Source organism: Cucurbita maxima, unplaced genomic scaffold (assembly GCF_002738345.1).
Source record: "Cucurbita maxima cultivar Rimu unplaced genomic scaffold, Cmax_1.0 Cma_Scf00012, whole genome shotgun sequence".
NCBI lineage: Eukaryota > Viridiplantae > Streptophyta > Magnoliopsida > Cucurbitales > Cucurbitaceae > Cucurbita > Cucurbita maxima.
The window spans coordinates 3,280,265-3,292,090 of record NW_019272028.1 but is presented as its reverse complement, the minus strand read 5'-3'; the positions used below and the strand labels follow the sequence as shown (position 1 = coordinate 3,292,090).

Here is an 11,826-nt window from a genome sequence, read left to right as displayed (position 1 = left end):
AAAAAAAATAAAAAAAAAAAAAAAAAAAAAAATATATATATATATATATATATATATATATATATATATATATATATAAATAATAGATATTTTAAAATATCTATCTAAATTCAAGAAAGATGTAAAAGGTAGCATTCAAAATAAAGTTTATTTATTTTGTTTTATAAACAGGAGAAAATGTTCAAATTATGGTTTTTAGTTCTAATATTCGATTTCACTCATATAATTTAAAAAATTAAATCGTCTTATTTAAATATAATTTTTTTTCTGACAAAATAATATACTCATAGATAATTGAAACAAGCTATTAAAATGAATGATTTTTATTTTGATAATTGGAGTGGATAATTAGTGTTACCCATAAGTTCATTAATTTTTATTTAATAAATTAATTTTGGTAATCGAGATGTACTCTTAATCGAATATTCGTAGTTATAAAAAAGAAGGAAAAAAAATATCGAAAGGGGTCGTAAGATTACCAAAATACCCTAAAACGTACGATCAGAGCGTGTAGGGCTAAACGGTCTCTACCGACTCCCAATCAACACCAAATTCCTTCTCGCGGTCGGGAACTCTGGTTGGAACAACGTTTATAAGGCGTAAACATCCCGCGTCGATTTTCTTTTCTTGCTATTTGATCTTTTTCTTTCTTTGGTTGCCAACGGAATTCGTAAGAGCAGCAATTTTGACGCCATTGGAAAACTGCGCAACTTCATCCGTTTACTCAATTTCGTCTTCACCCCAGGTAATTTGCCGTCTTTCTTTGATTCTTTCTGACTTTTTCTTTCTTTATTTGATTTTCTTTTTGGCAGAACTCGGTGTTTTCCGGCGTTGATGTTCCTGCATTGCATTGCAAATTCTGAAATTAGGGTTTTGATGCTGCAGATAGTTCGGGTAGTGCCATTTTAGGTGTGTTATCTGGCTGTTGGAATTTCTTTCGAATGCGATGAGAGTTGTTCTTGTTTTCTCCGATTGATGAAGATGTTGTGAGCTAGTGGAACTGGTATTTGATTGGAGGCTATTGGTACACACATTTTACTTGTTTTCTATTTTGTTGCTCCATGCAATTTTTGAGTTATGGGTATCAATTGGTTTTCGTTATTGGCAAGATAGATGGGTTCATGTGATGACCCGGCTGTGATCGGGGAACCGTTTTGCGGCTCTGGTACTCGTCTGGTCAGCTGTTCGAGTCAACCTCTTCCCAAGCAGCAGTCACGCCAGGAGATGGCTTCCTTCCCATCTAGTTCTAGTGAGGGGCAGATGTTTGAACCAGTTAGGGAACTGGGGGTGAGTATGAATAATGTCTGCACGAATGTATCGGGGCTAGCGGCTGAAGGGGAGGATTGGATATTTAGAGGCCCCGAACATGTAGATACTCTACTATTGGAGGGAAGGTTGGGAAGTGATTCCGGTTCGGGCGATAATGATCCCTATCTAAACGAGGAGATTGAGGCTTGCATCTTGGGGAATAGAACATTGAGCTTGGGAATGGAAGAGTCTCCAGACGTTGGTGGTTTGGTTGATATTTTGGGCTGTAAAACTACCATGGCAATGATGTCTTTAACTGGGTCATTAGTAAATTCTGTTAAACCCGATGAAGTGGATAATAACACTTGTGCAATTGATGGCAGTGCAGAAGTTGAAAGAGATGATACAGTAGAAAATGGTCCTATTTTAGCAGGGACGTGTACTTGTACAGATGACTTAAAATCTCCTCAATTCTGTGAAATTGTTTCTAATTCAGCTTCTGCTGATGAATTGACAAGTGACTACATACAACAGAACGAGCTGGAAAATGATGGCACTGGTTGTTTGTTTTCAGAGGTCACCGATGGGATAACTGATGCTTCAGTTGTTATAGAAACAGACGTGTTGAATGAGATGTCCCCTTTACAGAGTGCTCGAGTACTATCAGTACGTTTGGGAGAATCAGTTGCCAATTATGATCAGTATATTTGCAATATGGACGGGGAGGGCTTCAGTGGTGGTATCTCTGGAGAAACAGTTATTAAAGTTGCTGATAGGAACAGCAATCCTGAATTGTGCTTGCAGATGTTGCCTTCACAAGGCTGCGAGAAGACAAGGGAATGGTTTCAATCTGATGGATCACCACTAACCAGTCACGCTCTAGAAAATGATCTGTGTGATGAAAAGCATGACAGTAATTCCTTATCCAAGTACGTTTCAGAGGTTGCAGAAGACGTTATTGATGTCTTGACTAGTCATAATGGTGATGCTGGACAACATATGGATCCCAAGATAGAAAATGACCATAATCTGGAGGAAGCTACTCTTCAAGTGAACCCATCTTCTAAGAGGAGTGGCCGGACGAAAACATCAAGCCAAAAAACTGTGACTAAAAGGGCATCCAGGAAAAGCAAAAAAAAAGTCTCAGAGGCACTGATACTTGACATTGCAAGGAGGAGGAGAAGCTCTATATCCAGGCCTGCTCGTCCTTCACCCTGGGGATCACTGGGTTATATTATTCGGTCATTTGAAAGAATTGGCGATGTTCTAGTAAATCAACGCCAGAAGCAAGGAAATAAGAAATCTGAAGGTAATCAAGGAGGCACCAAGCGGAATAAGAAACAGCCAAGTGAAAGTACACATAGATCAAGAAAAGGGATCCAAAGAAAATGTGCTACTTCAACTTCAACCAATCGTATTCGTTTGAAGGTTAAATTAGGGAAGAACGCAGGTCATAATTTTCTGAACATTGTGGTTCCCGAGATTGTTGATTCATCATTGTCTGCCAAGGGTAACAATTGCAATTATGGGGACGAATCGTATTGGGAAGGTAATTTGGAATTTCCACCATCAACCCTTGGCGTTGATGATCAAAAGCCTGATGAGGGGTCTTTAAGAAAGATCTCCTGCTACAACAGGAATCAGGAGAAAGAAGAGAAATGTCCAGATGCTTCTGTTGTCAAGGAACAGTGTGCTAATAATGACTCAAGTTGCACCATTATTGTGGACAAGCCATCTGCAAAACATGCAAATGATAATCTCTATGTTTCCTCCCATTTGGTTGAGCCTGTAGAAAGGGCAAGTGATGCTAGGAGTTTGGATCCTGGAACTTCACCTGATTCAGAAGTGATAAATTCAATCTTAGATATTCAAGTTGGAGCAATACGTCAGGAAAATTTTCAGGACTCAGTTTTGGCATCCTCAGACAATTTTGCCGCTTCTGGACATGTTACCAGTAGTAAGAATGGAAGGAAAGAGAAGCCCAGTGAGGTCGTTACTCATTCTCAGGAAGGTGGCACAGGTGCTTCTGCTTGCAGGAACATGTCCAAAGCATCAAAGAGACATGGAAAAAGACTGAATGTGGACAATCAGCTTGGTTCTGGTGAGACGTTAACTTACATTGGTGCTATTGTTTTAAACTAATTTTTAACTGTAAAAGGAATTGTTTATGGAGCAAGTGCCTTTGTCACAGGGACTGAACTTCCAGAAGAGGCTTTGAAAGTGGAAGGTGCTCTCGAAGTTAAAGAATGTTGCAGAACAGATGTTGGCAGTGTCTTTCCTGAATCAGAGACTTTGAAAACATTTCTTCCTTCTCAATCTGCAAGGAAAAAACATACCAAAAATTCAAGACCTATTAAAACAAGTAAAGGCAGGTCCAAAACTACTTGCTCAAAAAGCAAAGTACAGAATGCTTCTAAAGAGAGGGTTTACCAACGGAAGTCTGTTAATAAGAGTAAAATCAAGAAGGGTGTATGCCAACAAGTTTTGACTGAAACGGAAAGTCACCAAGTAGTGGGTAATTTTTCTTTATTTGATTATGAGTTCACTTGTAGATTTAATTCTTCTCCTTCTCTGAACATGATTATCAGAGTTGTTTTTGTTCTAGATTAGTGCTAACCCATTGGAAAAATTGAAAATTTCTTTCTAATTTTACTTGAATTTTTTAGGACATTACCTTGTAGACAAGCCAGAGAAAAGCGATGACATCACTACATCCACTGCGGCAGTAAATTTGAATGTGGTTCAGGGCGCTGTGAATGAGCAGTATACACCTCCTCGGAATGCTTGGGTGCTCTGTGATGATTGTCATAAATGGCGACGCATACCAGCTTCTCTTGTTGATAGTTTAGGACATGCAAGTTGCACATGGTACACATTTATTCATCACATACCACTTAAAGGGTGGCAGTGATTCAAAAGTCTTCTTCAATTGTTAAAAATTTTTCTTTTTAGACTCACAATTTGCATTAGAATATTAGAATGTATTCTCATGCAGCATTTTCATGAACCGGCATTCTACTATACCATTTGTAGGCACCAGTAACTTAGGAATGGGGGGTTGGGATTGTCATGAACCGGCATTCTACTATACCATTTGTAGGCACCAGTAACTTAGGAATGGGGGGTTGGGATTGAAGAAACTTTAACTTCTACTATACCATTTGTAGGCACCAGTAACTTAGGAATGGGGGGTTGGGATTGAAGAAACTTTAACTTAGCCTGAGTGTTGCTTAGCAAATATAGATTGGTAGTTGGTGAAATGCCATTTTTTTTTTTGTTTTGTTAGGCTGCTTACTCTTTGAGCTACCATATATATTTTTTTATTTTCTCATGAACCGGCATTCTACTATACCATTTGTAGGCACCAGTAACTTAGGAATGGGGGGTTGGGATTGAAGAAACTTTAACTTAGCCTGAGTGTTGCTTAGCAAATATAGATTGGTAGTTGGTGAAATGCCATTTTTTTTTTGTTTTGTTAGGCTGCTTACTCTTTGAGCTACCATATATATTTTTTTATTTTCTCATTTTTGTTACAAAATTGGATATTTACATGAAGCGATTTATATATATATGTATATATATATATATATATTTTCTGGAAATAGAGTCGTCAGGGGATTTTCATATTACCATCTACACTCTGTTTTTGGGATATTATTGAACTTACGAGAGAAAGGACCAAGTCATACCATATGCCTGGGTTATGGTATTTTCAATCTTGTGCTAAATGTAGTTCCATGTTTTTCACTGTCCTTTTGAAGAGAACTAAGGTGGATGTGTGGGCTCTTATTAGGTTCCATGAGTTTCTTTGGGCTTTGGTTGCTAAGTTATTTTGTGGTTTCCCTGTTAGTTTTCATTTTACTTGATTAGAGCCCATTTTTGTTTTAGTTTGATTTTTTTTTTAATGGCTTGGTTTTTTCTATCCCCTTGTATTCTTTTATTTTTTCTGAATAAAAGTTCGGCATGATTAAAATTTACTATGCCCTTGCTCCTTGACATCATATAAATTTTCTAATTTTTTCATGAATGAACTTTAATAAACTCTCGTGGTATTAAATAGTTTATTATTGTGGAGTGTATCTTGTTCGTATTTTTTGAATATGCTTTTTACAAATTAATATAGTTAAAGCGGTTATTTTTTTGGTATCCTCTGGTTTTTACTTCGCCAAATCTGTTTGTTTTTCTTGCATATTATTTTTCTTTTTCTAGTACCAATATACTACAAGAACTTTTGATCTCCACTTTTTTGCAACTCCTTGGATTGGGGCATCTTTTCCTTTTTTTTGGGTGTAAATTTCATACATCAGCAATTTTTTTACTAGAAAAATATGTGTATATCATATTTTACAATGATTTTTAAAATTTGTAAATTTAATTTATCTTCGTTTGTCTTTAAAGGACTTGTAAGGACAATGTGGATAAAGCTTTTGCTGATTGCTCAATCCCACAAGAGAAGTCAAATGCAGAGATTAATGCTGAGTTGGAAATATCTGATGAATCTGGGGAAGAAAATGCTTCCAATAAACGGCTAACTTATAGGGAATTAGAGAGTTTTCATCCAACAACAGGTACTTGGATGTAGCTTGGGCTGCCATAATAGTACTATAAAGTTTGGGCTTAAGTTACAATTTTCCTTAGGAAGTACATATAATGATAATAATGATGATCATGATGATTATAACTACTTTTTAAGCCTAATATCCTGCATTTCTTATAGTTGACACGTGACTTCTGTTCTTTTTTACAGTGACGGCAGTTCCTCAGGAGAACAAATTTTCTTCAATTAGTAGCAATCAGTTTTTGCACCGCAGTCGTAAAACTCAAACTATTGATGAGGTGCATTTTTCTAGAAGTGTTTTGTCATGATTAATGATTATTAAGATTTTTATGCATGCGCTCTAAAGGTTCAAAGTGGGTTTAACTAGTATGCTGAAACTTTCTCAAGTGTATTAGTTGGGAAACATGGAAAATGGTAAGTGGAGAAAAAAGAAAAAAAAAAAACATTTGAGAAGTGTGCTGTGAGGTTTGGATGATTTTCATATCTTTGTGTCTTTAGCTATGGAGATCTTGTTTGTATTCTCATGTTTTTGAGTTTCCTGTGTGTTTTTCTTGTTCTGTTGCTTTGGCTAGGGTTAGATACGTTGCCTTTTGTCATACCAATATACATATATTTTTTGGAAGAAAATATGGGTTGTTTCTACTAATTTAATTCATACACTCTTTCAATCAAATTGGGGGGTACCTGTAAATTTAATTTCATATTCTTGTGCCTTCAGTAATGGAGGTTTTTGTTGTATTCTCATGTTCTTGATTTTCCGGAGTGTTTTTTAGCTCTGTTGCTTTGGCTTGGGATAGATACCAAGCCTTTTGTCATTCAAATATACAAATATATATATATATATGTATGTATGTATGTATGTATGTATATACATATATATGGAAGAGAGTGTGGGTTGTTTCTATTAACTTAGTTCATACAACCTTTCCATCAAATGGGGGTCTACCTGTAAAGTTATTATATTGTTTCCTTAATAAGGCAAATCATTAACTAAGAAAGCACAATGTAGGAGATATACGATCTCTTTGTACTACTAAGAGCAATTAAGAAAGATCCTTCAATTAGTTGTAATTAAAAAAGGAATGCTGTAGTCCTTTGGGAGGAAACTTAACTTTGAAGCAAGAAAAGAAGTGCTATAAGTTCTAGAAAATCCCGGTAAACATCCTTGAAAATCTCCTATTCCTTTCTAACTAAAAGTGTTATGTCCTTTCCAGCACTAGACTGGCTCACAAATCTTCCCCTTACCCATCGCACTTTGGCTGAGCTAACCCTGCTTTAGAAAATCCTTAGTCTTTCCTAAAAACGTGGTTAAGGACCTCCTTCCAAATTTAACTGACTTTTGATCCACAAATTCCCTGTATATTCGAGCAGCTTCCATCAGTGGGAGAGGGACAAGTGTTGTTTTTCAGTTCATTTTTTCACAGAACAATAAGCAGGGAAATGATTCACGGAGTTGGTTGATGGTTCCGTTTGTTTACTAATGCTTGCTTTTTCACAGCTCTTTATCCTCTATGCGTCTATGTATGTTGTAGAATATATATTTTTAATTTGAAGTTTCATTTCTCAAAAAAAAAAAAAAAAAAAGTAATAGTCAGCGTATCCATGTAATTTATTTTCTAGTTGGGGGAATGTTTGAAAATGGAACTTGTCACTGCAATGCGTTTAGATTTATTAAGGCAGGGTACAGTCTAGAGTACATTTTTTAATAAGACAGTCTATGGTGTATTGCTCTTCATAAAGTTGATGTGAAAAGTTCGAGAATAAAATTGGAAACTTTGACTGTGGTTATGGAAGTAATGTCCACAGGAACGCTGAATGGACATAGAATGCACAAGATTTTTTTCTATGATAAAAACAGAGAAGGAAAATATTTCACAAGAGGATCAAGAACAATCTAAGTGAGGGGGTAAAGAGCACCCCCCAAAACCTATACAAAGAGAGCTTTTCAATAATTTATGATCTTCAGAACGCTGTAATTAAAAATAATCACGTGTGAAGAAATCCACCAAGAAGCCATATTTTGTTCAAAAGTTATTGTATTCCTTTCCTTGTACATGTGCCACAAAAGATCTCTAAAGGTACAACTTCGAACTACCTTGGCTTTACCTTTAAGATTTGAAACAGTTAACTCTTCCATCATTCAATCATCCACTTTCTGGGGTAAACAAAACGAGATTCCTAGCAACCCAGCCGCAAAACTCAACGAGCGAAAACAAAAATCACAATGGAGAATCAGATGGTCGATAGTCTCATCCTTTTTTAAGCACAATCTACAACCTGAGGGTGAGAGGAACCAGCCCTTAACTCTCTTTGCAGCCTATCATCCGTGTTGAGACTCCTGAACTCCAGGGACCAGAGAAAAATTTGAACTTCTTTTGGGGCACTTGTTCTTCCTATTAAACCTGGGTAAACCTGTATTTACCTTGGAATGTACAGAAATTTATGGAAAATATACAGTGGATGAAGTTGATGTTCTAACGCACCTGAGTCGTGGAGTTGATGGAGTAGCTATTCTCATAAAGTTTGGTTGCTGAGGCTGCTTCATTTGTTGTCCTATTGTTGATTTCATATATATTATTTTCTTTTCTTGTAGGATGGTGAACAAATTTATCTATCTTCTCTTTGGCTAGGATAAAATATAATTTGTTAGCACATATGACCAGTGGTTGGAATCAGTATCTTGTAGGCAATTTTGTTTTTGTCTGTTCGTATATTTTATTGTTCTTCATCTTATCATGATTTGTCAGTGTTGGAAACCTTCAGATGGCCAATTAGGTTGAGTTTCAATACATCTAGGCCAATGTTGTATTGTCCTGATTTTGTATATTTCTGAATCTTAATCAGATAATGGTTTGTCATTGCAAACCATCTTTGGATGGCCGGTTAGGATGTGGAGATGAATGCTTGAATCGAATGCTCAGTATTGAATGTGTCCGAGGTACATGTCCTTGTGGAAACCTTTGTTCTAATCAACAGGTATAGCTACCTTTTCTTAAATCTCTAGTTTGAACTTCTTGGTAAAATAAGTAAAGTTCTGATGGAATAGTGAATTTAATTTTTGAATATGTGGTTTCAGTTCCAGAAACGCAAATATGCCAAATTACGGTGGTTGCGATGTGGAAAGAAAGGTTATGGGCTGCAGTGTCTTGAAGATATATCAAAAGGACAATTTCTCATCGAGTATGTTGGAGAGGTAATTGTGAAATCCATATTCCAAGACATTTTGTAGGATGATATATGGTTACTTTTCATGTACCCTGAGAGTTGCATATATATATTTCTTGGTTCATTTGATTTGTCTATCATGTTTATTAACACGTGCTGGTAAGAAACTACTATTTTTGTCGGACCAATAGTGTAATGTCCATTATGATTTCACTCTTTCCGCTGAAAAAAAGAAAAGAAAAAGTGCAACCGTGTGAATATGTCCATGAATATGTGAATCTCATTATGACCATAAGAATGGAAGGATAACGGGTAAGTAATGAGAATGTGTATAGAGGTCAAAGTCCTTTATAGTATGAATTTTCTTTTGTCCGACCAGAGATGTTATCCGTAGCCTCCTTTGGTATGTGGTTTGACTTTTCCCCTTTTCTTGATTTCATCTCATTAATGTAATTGTACCTTACACACATTTTGATGTGTTCAATGTTTTATGATTTTATGTCAATCATATTTATTTTTTATTTCTATTATTTGGTCTATGCAGGTTCTTGACATGCATGCTTATGAGGCACGTCAAAAGGAGTATGCATTGAATGGTCATCGACATTTTTACTTCATGACACTCAATGGCAGTGAGGTTGAATCTTTATTTTCTTTGCTAATGTTCTTAATTTGATCTTGTTCTTAACACATGTTTTATTGTGAGGTTGTCACCTTCCTACTGTAGGATCTTATTTTGATCGTTAAGTTATGGGTTTGTAGAATGTGCGAATTCTTTATTGAAATTTATTACGGTATATTGCTTCTTATATACGATTTGATTCTATCTACTATAAGACTGAATATACATAACATTGAACTATGGGAATTTATTATAAGTTTATAACTTACTATTATAGAGTCCTTCAATCTAATGTAAATATCCTTATGGCATCATGTGGGTGTTATGCTGTACTTATTTTTCTTTGACAGGGGAGCTTCTCTCTATCCTTAATGGGCTCTGTTCTCTAACGATGGAGGTTTTTCTTTAGATGCAGTTTAGAGGGGTGTGGTTCCATGTGAATGCTACGTAAGTGTCACGTATGATTATTTAGGGCCTAAAAGAAAATAATTGGAGATCAAAAGAATGCTCAAAGCTAAGGCCTAGTGGCATTAGAATTTAGATGTAAGTATAAGGGCAAAGTTGCAACTAACCTTTGAAATCCATGAAATTTATTTATATTGTTTGTCTAGATTAGAATAAAAACCTCTGTGAAAACTGTTACTTCTCCTGCTAAGATTAGTTGGAAGTCCTCATTCTCCTGGAGTTGTCTTTGCCACTGTACGTGGTAACAAAAAGATAGAAGGCAGTGGTAATGTATGGTCTCTGAGACAGCCTTGACCAAGCTACTCCACTTGATTAAATGTGTAAAAGTATAAGATCATTGCTTAACATGTTGAAGGAAAATATGACCCAATGAATACCTTGATGAGGTGTGACTCACTTTATTCTAGATTAAGCCTAAGTCATAAGTTGGTGCAAGTTTTCATTGGTTAAGATTGTGGCGCTAATTGTTGAGCCATCATTATTGGATGTGTTTACTTGGGTCATTAATTTGAACATGTGCTTGCAGAACATTTGGCGGATTTTTTCTTTCACGTTGGTGTGCTTGAGAAGCTTTTGGTTTTGTTATTCATTTTTGAGGCAAAGATGATTTTTAGTTCGTTATTGATGATTTTGTTTCATAAAAGAGTTCTCGTCTTTAGATGCTGATTATCTTTTTGGAGGTCTGGCTGAAGCATGCTGCCATTTTTTTATAGCTCGAAGGAAATGGTTTTAGTTGGTTTGGTTTGCTGGTTTTCAAGTTGTTCTCAATAGATTTTTCCTTGGAATTACTGAATGCTGTCTTTATCTATAATCAGATTCTCTCCCCCGTTGAGTGAACTCATGAGCTTCCTTGGTGATATGAAGTTATCTCCTTTCGTTCCTCTTAATTTGCTCTTCCCCTTGGCCATCATTCTAGATGTGCCTCCATTTAGAAATCGGTCTTGTAGAAATTATAAAAACCTCATGCCTTCGAGAAGAAAGTCTTCTTTTTGAACGAAGGTGAATTGACCCTAATCCACTTTGTGTTTAGTGGTATCTTGATTAATCTCTTATGTTCAAAGAGGATTATGAGAGACTTCATGTGGGAAGGAGTGAAAATGGTTGGGAGCTTTTTTCTTTTTATTTCTTTTTATTTTTTTTATTTTTTATTGACAAGATGCAAATTTTTTTTTATTAAGAGACTAATGTAGAGCTCATCTTATCGTTGGGAGGTGGAGCTAGGGTGTTAGGTAATAGTAACCTAAGGTGGCCTAAAGATTCCCTTTAGGCCAAATGGTTGTGATGTTTTCCCTTGGAGGTTAATGCTTTATTGCTTAGGGTTAATGGTTGTGACGTTTTCCCTGGGAGGTTAATGCTTTATGGCTTAGGGTTATTGCGTGCAAGTACAACCTTCATCCTTATGAATGGGTTGCTAGAGGGATTTTGAACGGCACTTTCACACACCTTGGAGGGTGATTGCGCTTGGCCTCCCCTTTCTTAGTTTGTCAAATGTTTGGTGGGGAATGAGTCTAGTACTTACATTTGGAAAGAAGGAAATCAGACAATATTTGCAGAAAAGATACAGACCTACACAAAACTTTCGACAATGTTGTTTACCAAGCTATATCTTGGTGGAAAATGTCCAATATTTTTACTTCCTATAGTTATACCTCCCTCATTGAAAATTTGGAAGGTCTTTTGTAAACACCTTGGATTGTACATCCCTTTTGTAAATTTCAATCATCAATGAAATTCTCTTATTAGAAAAAAAAAAAAAAAAAAAAAAAAA

General features: G+C 36.0%; 1 protein-coding gene across 4 annotated transcripts in view; it reads left to right on the top strand.

Annotated features, from left to right (window-relative positions):
• Window positions 1-503: 503 nt before the first annotated feature.
• The window catches only part of LOC111487543 (histone-lysine N-methyltransferase ASHH2-like), a 24,688-nt gene continuing 13,365 nt past the window's right edge, over window positions 504-11,826 (top strand). For 2 of the 4 annotated variants that reach the window (XM_023134991.1, XM_023134988.1), the window contains exons 1-9: window positions 504-745; window positions 813-3,349; window positions 3,440-3,763; window positions 3,915-4,116; window positions 5,647-5,816; window positions 5,996-6,084; window positions 8,651-8,782; window positions 8,883-8,999; window positions 9,516-9,608. In XM_023134991.1, coding sequence (XP_022990759.1) covers window positions 1,114-3,349; window positions 3,440-3,763; window positions 3,915-4,116; window positions 5,647-5,816; window positions 5,996-6,084; window positions 8,651-8,782; window positions 8,883-8,999; window positions 9,516-9,608 — 3,363 coding nt within the window. In that variant the 5' untranslated portion in view covers window positions 504-745; window positions 813-1,113. The remainder of the gene's footprint in view (window positions 746-812; window positions 3,350-3,439; window positions 3,764-3,914; window positions 4,117-5,646; window positions 5,817-5,995; window positions 6,085-8,650; window positions 8,783-8,882; window positions 9,000-9,515; window positions 9,609-11,826) is intronic. The other 2 variants (XM_023134990.1, XM_023134989.1) reach the window with 2 other exon arrangements.